General features: G+C 43.3%; 1 protein-coding gene across 2 annotated transcripts; it reads right to left on the bottom strand.

Annotated features, from left to right (window-relative positions):
- Positions 1-3,806: 3,806 nt before the first annotated feature.
- LOC144151678 (uncharacterized) lies at positions 3,807-16,307 on the bottom strand. 2 transcript variants are annotated; one of them, XM_077682792.1, is made up of 15 exons: positions 15,844-16,307; positions 14,942-15,104; positions 14,733-14,831; positions 14,478-14,591; positions 14,256-14,378; positions 14,070-14,183; positions 13,857-13,970; positions 13,625-13,744; positions 13,402-13,521; positions 13,159-13,299; positions 12,957-13,079; positions 12,748-12,870; positions 10,784-10,903; positions 9,484-9,734; positions 3,807-8,032 (listed from the first exon to the last, which is right to left on the bottom strand). In XM_077682792.1, exons 1-15 carry the CDS (start codon positions 16,003-16,005, stop codon positions 6,281-6,283), a joined length of 3,639 nt encoding a protein of 1,212 aa, XP_077538918.1. In that variant the 5' UTR covers positions 16,006-16,307; the 3' UTR covers positions 3,807-6,280. The 2 variants fall into 2 exon arrangements, with proteins under 2 accessions (XP_077538918.1, XP_077538917.1); XM_077682791.1 differs by having other exon boundaries at positions 14,070-14,378.
- Positions 16,308-16,503: the final 196 nt, after the last annotated feature.

A 16,503-nucleotide genomic window follows, 5' to 3' on the forward strand; every position in this document is an offset into this window, starting at 1 on the left:
GGCAAATTGCAAGTGTTTTCGTACATATATGTACTCGTTGAATTCGATGTTTTTTCTTTGCTGATTGCGTTGGAACACCGCCGCTTACATATTTGTACGCCGAGTTTCTGCTCAATACGCAGAGTTATGTCTGCTTTAGACAGCGCAGTAAGTGAAAGTATCTCCCTCAGTTTCTTTTATTATAAGTAAACATCGAGGAGAAATTCTCAGTGCGTTTATTCATTTGAGATGTATTTTATCCGGCACTTACGATATGCTTTACCTGAATCTTTCGCTTCAGCAACTGAAGCAGTGCCTCTAGTGTACTCGAAATGTATTTCGGCAAAGCTTTATGAATACATTTAAAATGTATTTTCTATAAGTATTTTTCATGCATTGAGAGTGTATTTCTACCATGTTCGTTCGACAAACGTAAAATGCATTTGAAATGTATTTAGATTATATTCGGAGTATATTTCCATGCTTCAGCACACTTTGAAAGTATACTCAGAGTGCTGCTCTAAATGTAGTTAGGTAAGTGTATTTTTATAATATTTACAGTGCATTTACAAAATGATCGTTTGGCGGGAAGAAATACATTTTCAATATATTCTGAATGCCTTAAGCGCACATTCATGAGGTTCAGTGCATTTTTAATCTATTTGGAGGGTACTTAAAAGAACTGTATTTTTCCCGTATTTTTAATAATGTATTTTCAATATTTACCAAAAATTGAGAAAATGCAATTTTTAATGCACTTAAAATACATTTACAAATAAAAAGCATATTTGAAGTGCACTTCAAGCGTACTCGTACGTATTTCAAACGTATTACTTTTCGCTAAGATATGCGTTTGCTTTTGCCGGACTCCGGCAATCGCAGAGCATTCTCGAGTGACATCATAGGTTCTGTTGTGGAAAATGAGCTGGTGGGTCGCATGGTCATTTCCTTTTTTCCTAATTATGTAGCTTATTTGAGCGAAGTTTGCGTTACAAGTGGTGTCGCTATGGTTCTAACGAGGCAATCTTTCGAATGAACCAAACTTGTGTTTTCTCTTCATGGCTCCTTTAAAAGGTCACAGGGCACCTCATCTATCTCCAGGTTGCCAGAGATGTCTTGCGAAAAAATATGTGAATGTTCGTGCATTTCCAACCCATTGCGTAGTGTGTTGCCTTGTAGTCTCTGATCCCGCGTTGTTACAAAACAAAACTTACGCTAATATACCGTTGACGGCACGACATTTTTTTCGGTTGCGATTGCTTGTGTGACTACGGTTGGCACAACAAAATTTCACGCAACCGCTGGCGTGTTGCTCTGCATCCTAAACTTTTTTTCCTATTAGCTTTTGCGACTTCCATAGTGTGAAACACATTTTTGGTTAACTTCCGGACTGTTTTCTCAAGAACGAGCCAAGCAACTGCTATCGTAAAGCACAGTTTTGAAAAATAAATAGCCGTAACTGCAGTACGTTTCATGTTTGGCAGCGAGTGTTAACAAGCTGAAAGTGTCGGCTGAATATTTCGACCCGTGCATGCGCTTAGGATAGTGCTAGGTGCTTTACTTAGTATTCAGCATACATTTAGCATTGTAGTGAACGATTGTTTTTAGATCACAGGATGGTACACCGTAAAAGTGGTTCTGGTGGACAAGTGGCGGATGCAGGAGAGATAAGAAGTCTTCTAAGCTGGACTCTTCTACAACAGTGCTGTTGAACTACATATTGTGATCTTGGAAGATCGGCGAATTACAGAAGAAAAGGGTATTGTTTTCGTTGACCTGAATACTTCTGTTTTGTAGGCATCTCAAGCAGCTAAACAAAGGATGGATTGGTTCGCGCTTCATGAGGTTTTTAATTTTTTGTCTTCTATTGTGTTGGTGTTTTGTTTTTGTGTTTAAGTTTTGAACAAATTATTTGGTATTCTTGCCACTGTTAAGTCAAGCTTCTCCCTGTAAATTTGATGTGCATAATAAAAAAGTAAGCAGAGATCTGCTGTGTTATGTTGCTCGATTGTGTTTGTGGATGAATAATTGCTTCCCAAAGTCGCCGCAGTTTGTTTATTGTGCCTTGCAGCTTGATATCTGTTTTATACATGTCATTGTACAGCAAATTTTTTAATGCGTGCGCATTTTATAACTCTCTGTATAATGGCATGTGTAAAGGAAGGTCGAGCAGCGCGGGAACTGATAGAATAGGCATTGCCCACAAGGACTGGCCAGAAAGAAAGAAATGTGCAGGAAAATAGCACGGGCTCCACGCATAGTAAAATCCCTCGATCGGCTTTTAGCCAAGTAGCGACAAGTTCCTCCTCTCCACCCCTCTCCCGCTCCCCTCGCGTCGTCTGCTAGCGCTGTCCGCCATGAACTTCCTAACTCGCGGCAGCTGCACGCCCGCCCGGCACATAGGCAGCGTCGCGCGCACTGCCTGCGCAGTAGTGCGAAGCTGCTTCCCCAACGTTGCGCTGCAGAATACAGCGGTAACGTTATTATTCATGCCATACCACACAAAAAAGGAAGTCAAGCGCTGAATATACCCGGTGAAAAGCCGATGAAGGGACTTCAGCTACGCGTGCCGTCACTGAGCAGTGAGCGCGGCAGTGAGCATGGTTTGCTGGCTCTCAGATTCAGGCCAGCGTGCGTCGCACTCGGTGTCTGACGGTTCGTAAGGCATGTGGATGATGTTTAAGTGCCTTCATGTTCGGATTAAGTATAGATAAAGGTAATCAACATTAGCTAAAGCTGCCTCGACGGATTTGCTTTTATATTAAGCCCATTGATCGGCGGCGATGCTGGCCGTGCACCCTTCGCGAGTATTTTTTGTTTGTTTTTTCGCAGTGTGCCTTTCTAACAAATTTTTTTGCGCGCTGGGAGTTCCCCGCAGCAGTAGTTAAGGTGCGTACTGTCACATTTACGAATGCAGCCTTGAAAAGTTGCGTTACAAGATTGTTTATGTACCGCAATGTTGTACTATTATGACACCGAAGTAGATAACAGCTTGGTAATTACTCCACACGGACGTTTCTTAGTCGCCAAGGTAGAAAAGCATGCTAAGCTTCTGTAAAACAAATGCAATTTTTTCCAGAATAGAGTGCTGCCCAGTACCTCCCAAACATCGTTCTACCCACAAGATCTCCTCAGAACTGCTTCATAGACAGTAGTGCTTTGCCCTGTCAGTCTGCGTATATGCTCCATACAGCCGCCGAGGTTCTAAAAAAAACATGAAATGTAGCCTTTAATGCTTGCAGTTTATTAGTTTCAAATAAAAGCAAGCCTATTTTCTCAGGCAGCAATGCTAGAAGTTCATAGAGTAATTCTGTTGAAGTATTTTTTTTGCTATCTTATATAGAATACAATAAAGCCTCACTTCAGGGATTTCCGTTATTTCCTGCAATTTCGCATATGAAATGTGGGTAAAACTTTGACATACTTCCGAGTCTAAACCATGTAGTTGGCTCAGTGGGAGCTGCATTTCATTTTCGTATTTTATATTTTTTGTAATTTTCCGAGGGATCTGGCGGATGTATATTACAAGGTGATATTTTGCATGCAGCATGCTGTTAGCTTGAACGTTAGAGAAATAGGTTTTGTCAAAGTCAAACACTTTTCGGATCATGCTCAAATAATAGAATTTAACACATCCAATATTGAAGATAAAGCAAGGTTTTATATAAAGTAATCCGGTGCCACAAATGCCATGCATGACACTGTAGCTGTCAATCTATTTGTGTAGAGATCTATTTGTGTAAAGATATTACCTTAGTTCGACGCAAGAAATGTACTCCCTTCAACTGAATATATTCTGGGAGTAATCTGGAAGAATCTCACGTGACGTGTTCGAAATCTTTTTTATTGGTGTACAGTTAAGCAAAATTTCAGCAAACTTGTGGGGAGTCCAGGGTACAGCATTATTTGCCTTCAAATAAACATTTCAAAATAAACACCTCACACTGTGAAAAGTCATATGACATAACTGAAGAAACACACAAAGAATCGTTTAACATCAAAACACTGCTCATTCAATGATAGGAAGACAAACAGGTGCAAAAAATCGAACTCAGTTAGAAAATCTGCTCATCTTAACAGCTGCAAGCTCTAGATTTGAGTGAAAAATGGGGAAGGAAGAGGAGGATACATTAGAGCGAAATTGTTAGATACAGCATTCAGGCTTATTAAACATCTGTACATCTCAATAACTGCCAGCTGACAATTCAACTCTTCAAAAAAGCATGGGAACAAAACCAAACAAAAAAAGAAAAAAAGAAACCCAGCTGTAATGGGGTAGCTCACAGCCAGATATTTAGAGACGTTATCCAGGTTTGCTCAAAACTCCATCCTAATCGTTGCATGTAGTAGTTCCGAAAGTATTGCGAAAAGGCACAGGTAAACAGTGGGGGACAAAGGCCATCACCTGAGAATAAACTTTTTACACACACCATTAGGACTTGTTTAAAAACATGCATCAACTAAACAGCAAACTTAAAATGCACTCGCTCTTATGTATTGGACAGTAATGCATACGTGAAAAGCAAATGATAAGGAACACAAGTGGCAGAATTACACAATGCTCAGAAGGCTGAATTGAGCAACTATAAAATTTCGCAGGTGTAGGAACAATGCATCAGAGGAAAAGAGGTCACCACAGGCAAAACTCAAACAACTAGCAGCTTCTCAATCACTCATCTGAATGCCAAAACCAAAACATGAGCAATGACCATCCACCGCTCCTGTATAAATATAAATGAAAGAAAATACCCTTCAAAATTCAAAAGAGAAGAAACATGAATATCAACACATGAGACACTATAACTCTTCTATCAAAATGCCTTTCATAAACAATTCGAACAAAACGTCGTCGAACATCTTCAATATTCACAGCTTGGCTTGCATACAAGTTGTTCCATAGGATAGACCAAAAATGAAGTTTCGGAATGACGACGGATAAAAACAAAATGCTTGAGGCACGACACATTATGGAAAGGACATCTGGTGCTTGATATTACTCCTGACTGACTGTATGCCTTTTTAACAACCTCTTCAATGTGCACATGAAAACGTAGTGCTGAATCGAAAAAAATCCCAAGGTCATGACACCCATCAACCATTTTCAGGATGCATTGATCTAACATGTAATCATATAACACACTTGTGCATTTCCTGGTTAGACTCATTACATGTGTTTTGGTAGGATTTAATTATAACTTGTTAACAAGGCACCAAGTACTTAAACTGCAAATATCGGACTGTAAAAGGGCACATTCTTCACGGGAGTCAACTTTTCGGAATAGCTTGATGTCATCCACGTGGAGAAGCATTTGGCTATTGCTTACTGAACAAGAGAGGTCGTTAAAAAAACAATGAACAAAAGTTGACCCAAAATGGATCCTTGAGGGACTCCTGTCTTGGAAAAAAGGGGTTTAGACAACATGCCACCTACGCGTACAATGTTTGGTTGGCTATTTAGGCAGTCACGAATGAACATGCAAAGGTTGTTGCAAACACCATATCGTACCAGCTTTTGAATTAGAAGATTTTGATCCACCAAGTCAAAAGCCTTAGACAGATCAAAGTACACTACATCAACCTGGCCACGATTGGCGATGATTCAGCTAGTGCATCCAACAAACATTGTCAGGTTGGTTTCAACCGATCAGCCTTTTAGAAATACATGGTGAGCATCTGGTTTTTGACATATAAAAAAGAAAGATAAATGCCTGAATAACACAATTTCAAAAACCTTGGCAAAAGGACTTAGCAAACCTACTGCTCGTTTTTTTGTAACGGCACGCTCGTCACTGGGTTTGAACACAGGGGCAAGCACGCCTTTCTTCCACAGAGAAGAAAAAATGCCCTACGAAAGTGAGATGTAAAAAAAAATATGCGTCAACAAAGGAACGAAAATAGTTTCTTACATAACAAACATTTTAGTTCACGAGAGAACCAGGCTGGATAGCTGCTCCTAAAAGTTTGTTGTTTCGGGATGAACACCTGGAATGATTCATGTATAACTCTTGTTAGTATGCCAACTGCCTCATTTACATTGCGCTGGTATGAATGTCTGACCAATCATGGTCACGCAGAAAGAAAAGGCCGGAATAGTCTCCTTTTGAAACTTCTCAGTTACGACATGTTTACTTCGACCACTACAAAATGCAAACGATATTGCCAATGAAGCATGCCATACATCTGGAGGGACAAGGGGTTCTTCGACCACTACAAAATGCCAACGATATTGCTAATGAAGCGTGCCATACAACTGGAGGGACAAGGGGTTCAGCAGGGCTTAGACGTAGCAGGGCATGTAAAGCTAGATGATGGCTCTGGCAGCCTCCCGCATTCCGATACTTTTGCTGCCACATCTCGGTGCAGGTGGTTCTTCGGAAATTTTTTCATTCAGCTTACGCAGGTACAGGTGCACCCGGGTACGCAGGAAGCATTTCGTGAGCTTTTGCGGCACGCCATGGCAGCCTGGAAGGGTTGTGGACGTAACTTTGAGAATGGCTTTGTTGATGGCCGCTAGCTGTGAACGGTTCTCAAGCAGTGCTTCCTTGTTATGCCAAAAAAATGCCTCCGATGTTCTGAGGATTTCAAGTGCAGCTGCTGTGGGAGTAACCAATGGCATCCTGTTCGGGAGGTAAGACTTCAACTGCAGCACCATGCTGCACTCTTCCACTGGCTTGTCAGCACACATAGCCGCGGCACAAATGCTGCATGTTTTGAAGTTCTTTTTCACTTGCCCGACAATGTACCCACAAAGGTACTCAAACGCACCTGCGTCGTCCACAACAAACCGTTCAAGCATGTCAGCTGTCGGACAGAGAACACGAATTGGCTGCTTCCTGGGCTTACTGCTGTTGATGCCGACAAGCATTTCCCCTTCTACACAACTGTAACTGCCATTGGGATTTGGCCGCAAGAACTGCGACAGTGACGCACTCCTGGTCGCAGACTTGAAGTCTTTTGGCTTCGGTGTGGGGTTTTTCAACCGAATTGTCGAAAAAAAATTCTCTAAGGCATCCTGACTGAGGCGGGAAAGCAAAACGTACAGGAAACCGTAGTCTTGCAACAGGCTTTCCTGCAGTTCAAGAGCAGCCCTTGTTGACAGAAGGACTCCAGTCTGAATTGGTTTCCAGGGTCCTCCCTCACTCCCTATCGCCAGACCTTGAAAAAGAAGTATGAAGCTTTCAAGAAACTTCACACCATCCGGGTTTCGGTGCATCATAGCATCCTTTTTTGTTCGGGATGTAAGCATGACAAACCACTTCTGCACCTGGTCAACAAACCAGGCAGTTGTTACAGCTTCTGCCTCTAGCTCCTCTAACTCTCCTTTTTCCACATAATACCTTAACGCCGCCGCGGTATCATAGTGAAAAAGCGTGTAGGCAGGCCCAACCTTCATCTTGTCGAAGTGCTTTGGGCTTATCGAGGCTTTTGTCAGCCTTGGAGCTATCTCAAACTCCGCACCCTCCTCTAACTCAATCACTTCTTCTATTGGAGCCAAGGACACTTTGTTGGTTGGCAAGTTGTTCTCTTCAACCACCTTGGCTGGAAGATAAATTGTCTGGTTTTTCGTCAGGTGGCCCCGCAAGTTTTTGAGCAGGTGCGGAACATCAGCAAGGAAGTACAACCGTCGCGTTCTATCATGTGGGTGTTGCACAGAGCAGCTTCGCTGTCCTCCCTTCCCAGCACGCAGCCCGAAACGGTTCCACACTGCCTGATTGCAGGAGCCCGTGTCGCTAATGAGAGCATGCACTTTGATGCCAATGCTTTCACAGGCAGCAATGATTTCCACAATCCTGTCTTTAACAGTGTCAGCATGAAATGAGTTTTCCGTTAGCTCGTACACTACAGTCTGTTTCCAACGCGTGGACAGCCCCCCCAACATGAACACCAGCCCATGGGTAGCTAATGCATTTTCTGGCATCTTGCCATTGGATAACGGTACCGTTGGTCGACCAATGAGCATGCCAGTGGAGGGATCGAAATCCAGGCCTTTGGCGAGCTGAATCTCGTCCATCATGAGAACCGCGTGCCGCTCACTTTCCTCGAGAAGGTTCATCTGGAAGAAAAAAACCATAGCCCAACCCGTAACAAGCTGTTGAGTATCAGGCTTATCCAATTATAACGTGCATCTTTTTTCTAGAAACATAACATGCATGTCAGGAACAAGTCTACACTGAAACTATGCTAATGAGTGCTTATTGTAACATGCAGTTAATAAGGTTTAAAAGCGTGCAAGCAATGAGAAAAACAAATAAATTGTGCAGGAGGCAATTATCTTTCCAAACGAAAGCAGCAACTGTATAATATTCAACAGCCTCCGCAAACACAGCCAACAAAGCATTTTATTCATAACGTTTATTTTCCATGCAGCAGACAGACCAACAACGCTTCTCATTAATGTGTGCCAGTTCAGCTTCCGTTATCAGAGCTTCATGTGCAGTTTCATAAACTCATTTATAAATGCCAAAGGGGCACTAAAAGCTGAGAACTCTACTTTAAGGGGCACTAAAAGCTGAGAACTCACTTATTTGAAACCACTTTCAGATTTAATTCGACGGCTTACTCTTTTGCTGAGAAATAAATAATCAAAGCTGGCCTTTCTCTCTCCCATTTTCCTTTCATACTGTAAGTGACGTTAAAGAGCCATCACAAAATACTCAGGGCAAGCTGCGGTCCTATTCTACACTTCACTTCATAGCCATCTCTTAGAGTGGTTGTTCCCATTGCCTTTCAGTTTTGTAGCAAAGATCACGAGCCAATCAGAAGAAAATTTTTGAGACTGGCTGTTTGATATATACATGGTACGCATCCCCATTCAGTCACCCATTAGCATATTTTGACTTCACTTGCAAAGGTTCTGCATACATTTATTTTACACTGACTAACACGTGCCTACTGACTCCGAGTTTCAGAAAACTACTTGAGCACACTCCATCAATTTAACTGATCACACCAAATTAGTCCAGGAAGTGTTCGGGGGGACAGTATCTGTTTTCACATGTTTGTCATTTTCTGCTTAAATAAACAACTGCTGCTGCTGATGCGAGAGCTACACTTGTATTTACGAAATTCTGATCTGCTGATCAGGGCTAACCTGCTTTTACGCTTTCCGATTGTTTCTCCTTGATTGATTTTGGGGTTTAACGCGCCGACGCAACGCAGGCGATGAGGCGCGCCGTAGTGGAGGGCTCCGGATTAATTTTGACCACCTGGGGATCTTTATCGTGCGCCGAAATCTCGTACACACGGGCGTTTTTGCTTTTCGCCTCCATCAGAAAAGCGGCCGCCGCGGCCGGGAATCGAACCCGCAACCTCGTACTCAGCAGCGCAACGCCTTAGCCACTGAGCCACCGCGGCGGGTGATTGTTTCTCCTTGGGCATCTCAATAAATACACAACATTAATTTTTGCTAAAAGCTGCATTTAGAGCTGTCATTATAAAAATACCAGTTATATTCGGGCACCACAAGTAGGTAATGCTAAGTATAAAACGAGGTTATTATCATACCTTGATCTTTACCAAGTCCATCATTTCCTGGATAATTCCTGGAGCAAACTTGAATGCCTCCATCCGACGCTGTAAGGTCCGTTCTGCAGGCAAAGGGCTGGCAAGCTCACGAACTAGATTATAACCTTGCGAACCGCAGGATAGTCTCAGTTTGATGGCTTTTACGACCGTTTCTTCACTCCACGTCGTTCCTTGCATGGTCTTCTTATGCAGGCTGCCAACCTGGTCCTCATTAAAAAACCTGTCGATACCTGGGCACAGTACAAAAAAAAGAGCAAGCTATAATTTCAATTGCCAATTTCGCTATTCATATGCTGAATTGAAGTATAACATCAATAAAATACAAGAATATGTGACCACCATAGGCAGATTAATACATAAGAGTGAAAACCTCACAAACAGCAAAAAAAAGCGAGAAAAATGTGCAAAACAATGATGAAGTACTTTTTGCTATAACTAAATAACACAATGCTTCAGGTGGCAATGCATACTAGGCACTACGGCATTGTCCAAAGCACTGTCTCGCATGCACTCGAATATTTGGGATGACTGCGAGCATTGAATTATACCTTATGAGTTGCTAAAATATTTTTGCCTTATTAGGTTGGGATAAGCAGTGGTAAATGCAGTTCAAATGCCTTTTGTTAAGGTTGACCAAAGTCTTGTCTGATACTAATACCAATAGGAGCTCAGGATAATTTCTTCTTTTTTGCCTTTCGAGAAAGCCTTTGTACCACTTTGGTTACCGTGCTCTAATTCCCACATTTTTATTTCTGTCATAACCATAAAATTACATTAATTCCCTGCACATACTATGTTAGCGGCACAGATGCTACAGAGCGCTCCAACTAAAATGGCACTTTTTCCAAGCACTCCTGTACCATTCTCATTTCATTTTACACTGCAGTTCTATACAAGGTGGGTACCCAAGCTGTACAAACCCAGACCACAGCACACAGTGCGAACCCAGCATAGAAGAAACAGCAACTATAGTTCATCTCACTAGCTAGCTGCAGCACTGTGGAGGCTACATTGTTATCAATAGTGCGCCCACTGAGGGCGCCTAATCCGCCGTGAAGGGGGTCCTGAAAGGACACTCCCTTCTCCCCTCTCGGCAAGTGGCACCGCGCGGCCCCGGCGCCTTTTGTCGCTTCCTTCGCGGTGAGTTAGGCGCCCTGAGGGGGACAACAATGTAGCCTCCACAGTGCTGCAGCTAGCTTCTGAGATGAACTATAGTTTGTTTACTTTCTGAGGTAGACATACTAGTGGTGCTAGGTATAGGTTCATTAAATTGTGCTACCTTGTACAAGGTTTGTGTTCTGCTTCTCCAAAGTCTTCACCCGTTTCTGAGATGAAGATAGTTTTCTTTTCAAGGAGTCAATCTCGGCTTGCATATCTGCAACTGTTGAGCTCTGCGTACCTGTAATGCGCATGCACAGAATAGGTCATTTTTCACACCAAGAGGCACAAAAGAAGCGTTTGAAATGTCAGAAGTACAATATGTGACCTTTTTTGGAAATTTATGCAGAAGAAAAAGACAACACCATCGTCATTATCCGCCAGCAGCAGCTTATCTATGGATAAAAGTGTCTCCCGTAGGCTTCTAACACTAATACCCGTCACACGGTAAATCTAATGTCATTCTAAGTGAACGACATCTGGCTCGGCCGTGCGGGTCTACACTGTGAAACAAATGTCATTTGATTGTGATAGCGGTGATAATTGCTGAGCTTGTAAAACTGCGAAAATATATTTAAAGCGCGTCTACAATGTTTTCACACATGATATTTTTTGAAACATAACTGAATATTTTTTAATAACTATAAGAAAATCACTGGTTTAGATGACATCAGTAGGCATCACAAACCGAGACAAAAAAGTCCACAAAAATCCGTATTTGGGTAGCGTGTACACCGGGGACGAGATTTTCTTTTCTTTTAGTACTTGTCTTTCTTTATTTGAATAACAACATGAAGAACAAAATATAAGTTTACTGACAGTAAGTTACAAACAGTATTCTTTGGTTTCTACTGAATTTTCTTGTCCAGTGACGTGCCACTCTGTCAAGGCTACTCATTTGGCTGCTATTTGCGGTCTGGGACCTCCGTTAGCCACTGTATGTCATTCGCCTCAAATGTCAGTCGGTATTCTCGTGTACCACCGAATTAATGACATTTAGAGCGAATGACATTTGTTCTAAATGCCATTAGATCTGCGGTGTGACAGGGGTATTATACCCGTGCCACACGTACACGAAAAATGACATTAGTGCTTATGCCTTAACTTTTAGTGCCATTAATTCGCTGCTACACGCAAAAATCTAATGCCATTCGCTCTAATGTCATTTTTGGTTTAAGGAGTTCCCCACAACTCATTTAACTTCACCCTCGAACGCCATGAGCAAAAAAAGAAACCTACTAAACTCTCAGCAGCAGAGTGTTGACGCGGAAATGTAGCCGAACTTCGAAATAAGGCGATTTTTTGTGCACCCTTGGTGCCGAAATATTGCAAAAGACGAATTTCACTAAAACAGCGGCAAAAGGCAAAACGTCACTCGTCGTGCTAAATTTTTCGGATTTGGCTACCACTGGCAGGCGATGGCAGCTGATGAAGCCACTTTTAGAAATGGCTCACACCATTTTTAAGAAAACACTGTTTCTCATAACGTTTTCTTTCACAAAAAAACATTTGTAACCCTTGTGAGATGTTTTTCCCTACGTTAAAGACTTCTAAAATATGAGTAAATTTCTCTTTTTGGTCATGCTCACCATCATGCCTAACACATTTAAAATGCCTTTGCGGTTTCGCGTGTAGCACGGCCCGCCCAGTTAATGTCATTTGGCATCTTAAGGCCTTCAGCACTTAATGTCATTTTTTGTGTACGTGTGGCACGGGTATTCCTAACCCACATTACCCGAACCAATTCTTCGCCCCTGAATTTCATTTTGGTCACGATGTTCTATGTGAGCAAGCAGCTTAGCGTAAATGTGACAGCTGCAGACACAACCGACTTGAAATTTCACAAAGTGCTTTCACCATTTTTCCAGTGTTGCGTGCATTTGCAGATGTACCCATACTGATTAGCATTAGAATTGTCGTTAAAAGTTTAGCTGAAAGCTGCTCTTATCTACCTTTTGTCACTTTCCTGGCCAGTCACATTTGAACTTTTACAGGTACACTATCAGCTCGGATGGGTCCCCACTCCTCCAAGCACAGTAATGATTCATAGGACACATTTTTTTATACAGTGGGTTAGTTTCTTACCTTTTGTGCTGGATGCAACTCCCACCATGGTGTTTTGGCATGCCACAACCTTTGCCTTTTTGAGTGGTGGTTCATTGTCAGGAATGTCTTGATGCAACGTACATGTAGCCCTAGGGTCTGTTTCTGGCAAGAATAAAGCAAAAGATTATAGCTTGCCTGAGGCACATGCGCACAATGAAGACTACCTTTCCCCACAAGTCCTTACTCACCCCCTATGACCTGGGACATCCTAGCAAGCTCATTCTGGGCAGTAGTGTTGCAATCATTCCCCGTAGCCTGCCACTGTAGTGAAGTGCATGCAGCAGCAGCAGCAGCAGCAGCAGCTGTAGGCCCTGAAAAAACATTTTATGTCAATACACCCGAAGTATCTGCCAAGAATTGCAGAAATCTCATCAGATGGGGAAAACTCACTCAGAGCTTGGAATGTAGCCTGTGTTTGCAGCAGTTGACCAGAAATCTTATCTTCAGCATCTGTTGATGTGAGCTGCAAAGAGGGAATGGTGGCTCCAGAAGAAATGGTGTTTTTCATTGACTTCGGCTGGTAGCCTACAGCTGCAAATGAAGGTTCCGATTTTCTCACAACAGTTCTCATTTTCAGAATGCCTGGGATTTGTGGGTAAATAAAGGACATTTCATCATGAGCAACATATTTACCAGGTAGTTCTGGTGCAGCCACCAGTTGCAGAGGGACACCAGTTGCAGTTGCAACACTCACACTGGGTGTGAGCATTGCTTGCCGGTTCTTGAGAAGTGAGCGGCTAAAAGGCATGCAGTCTGAAAATTAGAAGCATTTTTTTCTTGTCAGCCAGCATGTTTGGAATTCATCCATTAAACTAGAGCCACTCTCTTCTAGGAAAAAAATGTATGCTAAACGTACCACCCTGCAGTGTTGTGGCTACTGTCGGCATTGGCTGCAGGTAATCAGTACTGGGCAAGAACCTAGGCAGTGTCAGGGGGCGTTTCAGGAGCGATCGGCTAGAACCAGCAACTAACAGTCCTGAAAGGAATACAAATTTTTTGTACACAGATACTCTGACACAAATACTCTGATTATACACAAATACTCTGATAGCCTGTCATTGCAAAATAGTGCTGTGCCGTTGACTCACCAGACTCTTTCGGTGTAGCTTGTGCAGCTATCTTCAAGCTCTGGTTGTTAGCCGTGTCAGTGCAGACCTTCAAATGGCCTTGTAGTACAGCGCTGCCAGAGACAACCACTGGACCTAAAAGTGACATATTCCTCTATGAGCATGTCTGCAAATTTGTACTTTAAATTGAATTCACTCTCCCCCTTGAAACCACTATTTCACTAATAAACTCACCAGCTAGCTGTGATGCAGCCTTTGCCAGCATTGGCTGAGGATGGTTAACACTGGGTGGAGTGCTAGCTGTTCGTCTACATTTCAGTATTGAACGCCCAGAAAAGACCGGAAATTCTGAAAGCGAAGAAAGTTCTTCCTTGTTGGCATGTTCCCAGTGCACCTTTTCTGGTTCTGAACAACACTCACCATCAAGTTGTGATGCAGTAACTGTTTGCAGTTGCTGCAGAGGAGAACGGGAACTGGGCATGGACGCAAGCGTTGCTTGACTGTGTCTGAGCAGTGACCGGCTAGACGTAGTGACCAAGGTTTCTGAAAAGAACGCGTTGTTTTTATGTAAACACTAGGATTGTGTGCAAGGCTGCAGACGGCTTACTACTACTGCAAACAAAAGTTGCACAGCTGACTTACCTGACAGCTGCGACGTGGCTTGTGTAGCTACTTGCACATTCTCAATACTAGCTGCATCATCAGCTGGCTTAGATGCTGGCATCAGCAGAACATCAGTAGGAAGGGCTACAGGTTCTGCAAAAAAAAAAGAAGGGAGTTACCTTTTCGTTCTGTGTTTGCGTTAACCTTTTTGCTCCGTGTTTGTTGAGTAACCGTATCATGGGTGAAATTGAATGCATTTTTAGGTAGGAAAACAATACTGCACATTTAACTTACCAGCCATGTGTTGCACCTCATCTTGTAGCTGCGAACATTGACCAGAAGCTGTAGCAAGTGGGCATATCGGAAGAGAATGTCCTTGTCCGATTCCAGTCGCTGAAAATTTGATTTTTTGTGGTTATGGATATACACAGGCATGAATGGGAATCTACATTTAGCTTTTATAGCATCAATCATAACCTTTTGTTAAATAAGCCATCACTCACTTCCAGCGCTTCCTACTTCAGCAGAACTTCGAGGGTGCGGCAGCTTGCGTGATGGCTTTTCTGGCCTGTGGCTGAATATCGATGGAACAGCAGTGCTCCTCAGTTTTTTTATGCCGAACTTCCGGAGGATGTTTGGCTCGAACTGGTCCTCTGTGAAGTGAGACTGCATAGCAGGTGTGTTAAAGAAACAGGTAGACATTACACCACAAAAAGAAGTCACTGTCAAGCTGCCAATGCAGTTCAAGGCCAGCCTGCAGAAAATCAGAGCAAGTGAACGGAGTGACCCTTTATGTAAACGGGTAGAGGGTTCTGCCAATGTTTAAAGTGATACACATTGGCAGCAGATTATGAAGTTTACTACGAATCTGGATTAAAAGCGTTGAGGCGATGCGGCAAAAAACTTGTATTATTAGACTGCATTCATTCTCATTCGAAGCTATTTTAACGGCTTTCAAAATTCAACGCACCACGGTGGCTCAGTGCTTAAGGTGTTGTGCTGCTGAGCGCAAGGACAGGTTCGATACAGGCCACGGTGGCTGCTTTTCTGATACAGGCTAAAAGCGAAAACGCCCGTGTGTCGAGATTTCAACGCACGCTGAAGATCCCCAGACGGTCAAAATTAACCCGGAGCGCGCCAACACCACTAGCCACGCGTCATAACCCAGGTCAGGTGTAGCGATCTGTGCGAGAAACACCTAAAACCTGAATTTTTCTTTCAATACTAGCAAGTGAGAATCAAATGCTCATAACTAGAGGTTTCCCCGAGTGCTTTTTTAAGGCACGGCGTTTCTCTTAACGTTGCACACGCAAACCAGGCTGTCACGTTTAATACGGCGATCGCGCGGTGTTGCGCCCGTGCCACAGCAGCTGCAGCTGAGTGTTGCAGTAAAGTTGAAACTCACCTCGCATAGTTTGCTGGACTTGGTAGGCTGGAAGTCTTTTCTTCCTATCCTGTGGAGCCAAACTTTCCTGCGCTTGGCATTGTGCTTGCCGAATGGCACGGCAAACAACGCCTTGCCTTTACCCGACTGTGTCGTGCAGTTAAACGCGCAGCACCCCGTCATCTCGCAGTGCCATGCACTGCGGGGCGGGTAGCCTACCCACAAGACTAGATATACTGTTCAAAAGTGTCTCACAATCGTCAGCGACCGTTTCAATTCAGAATGTGCGGCTAGCACACACAGAAACAACGGGGGCTAGGCGGAACAAGCAAAACACCTTGATCGATCATGGCGGACGGAAACGGAAAACGCAAACCGGAACCGGAAAATTTTTTAAAACCGGAACAGGAAATAAGGCGTGAGCCAATAGCAGGGCGCGTCGGCACATCAATCGTTGTCGCTACTTAGCTAAAGCTGATGAAGGGACTTTAACGCATAGGAAGTATCACGGGGATATGCGTTGCCAAGCATTGCCCAATACTGCCTTCCAGAGTTTGGCCATTTGCTGGCATGTCACCTTTCCTAAACACTAGCTAATAATGGCGGCCGAGGTATTGCCAAGCTCGGACACACTGGCCACTTATGATTTGCCATGCTTGGGCTTGGTAGTTTTTGGTGCTT

The sequence above is a fragment of the Haemaphysalis longicornis genome, unplaced genomic scaffold (assembly GCF_048455015.1).
Source record: "Haemaphysalis longicornis isolate Haplotype H1 unplaced genomic scaffold, Haemaphysalis longicornis Haplotype H1 scaffold_9, whole genome shotgun sequence".
Taxonomy (NCBI): Eukaryota; Metazoa; Arthropoda; class Arachnida; order Ixodida; family Ixodidae; genus Haemaphysalis; species Haemaphysalis longicornis.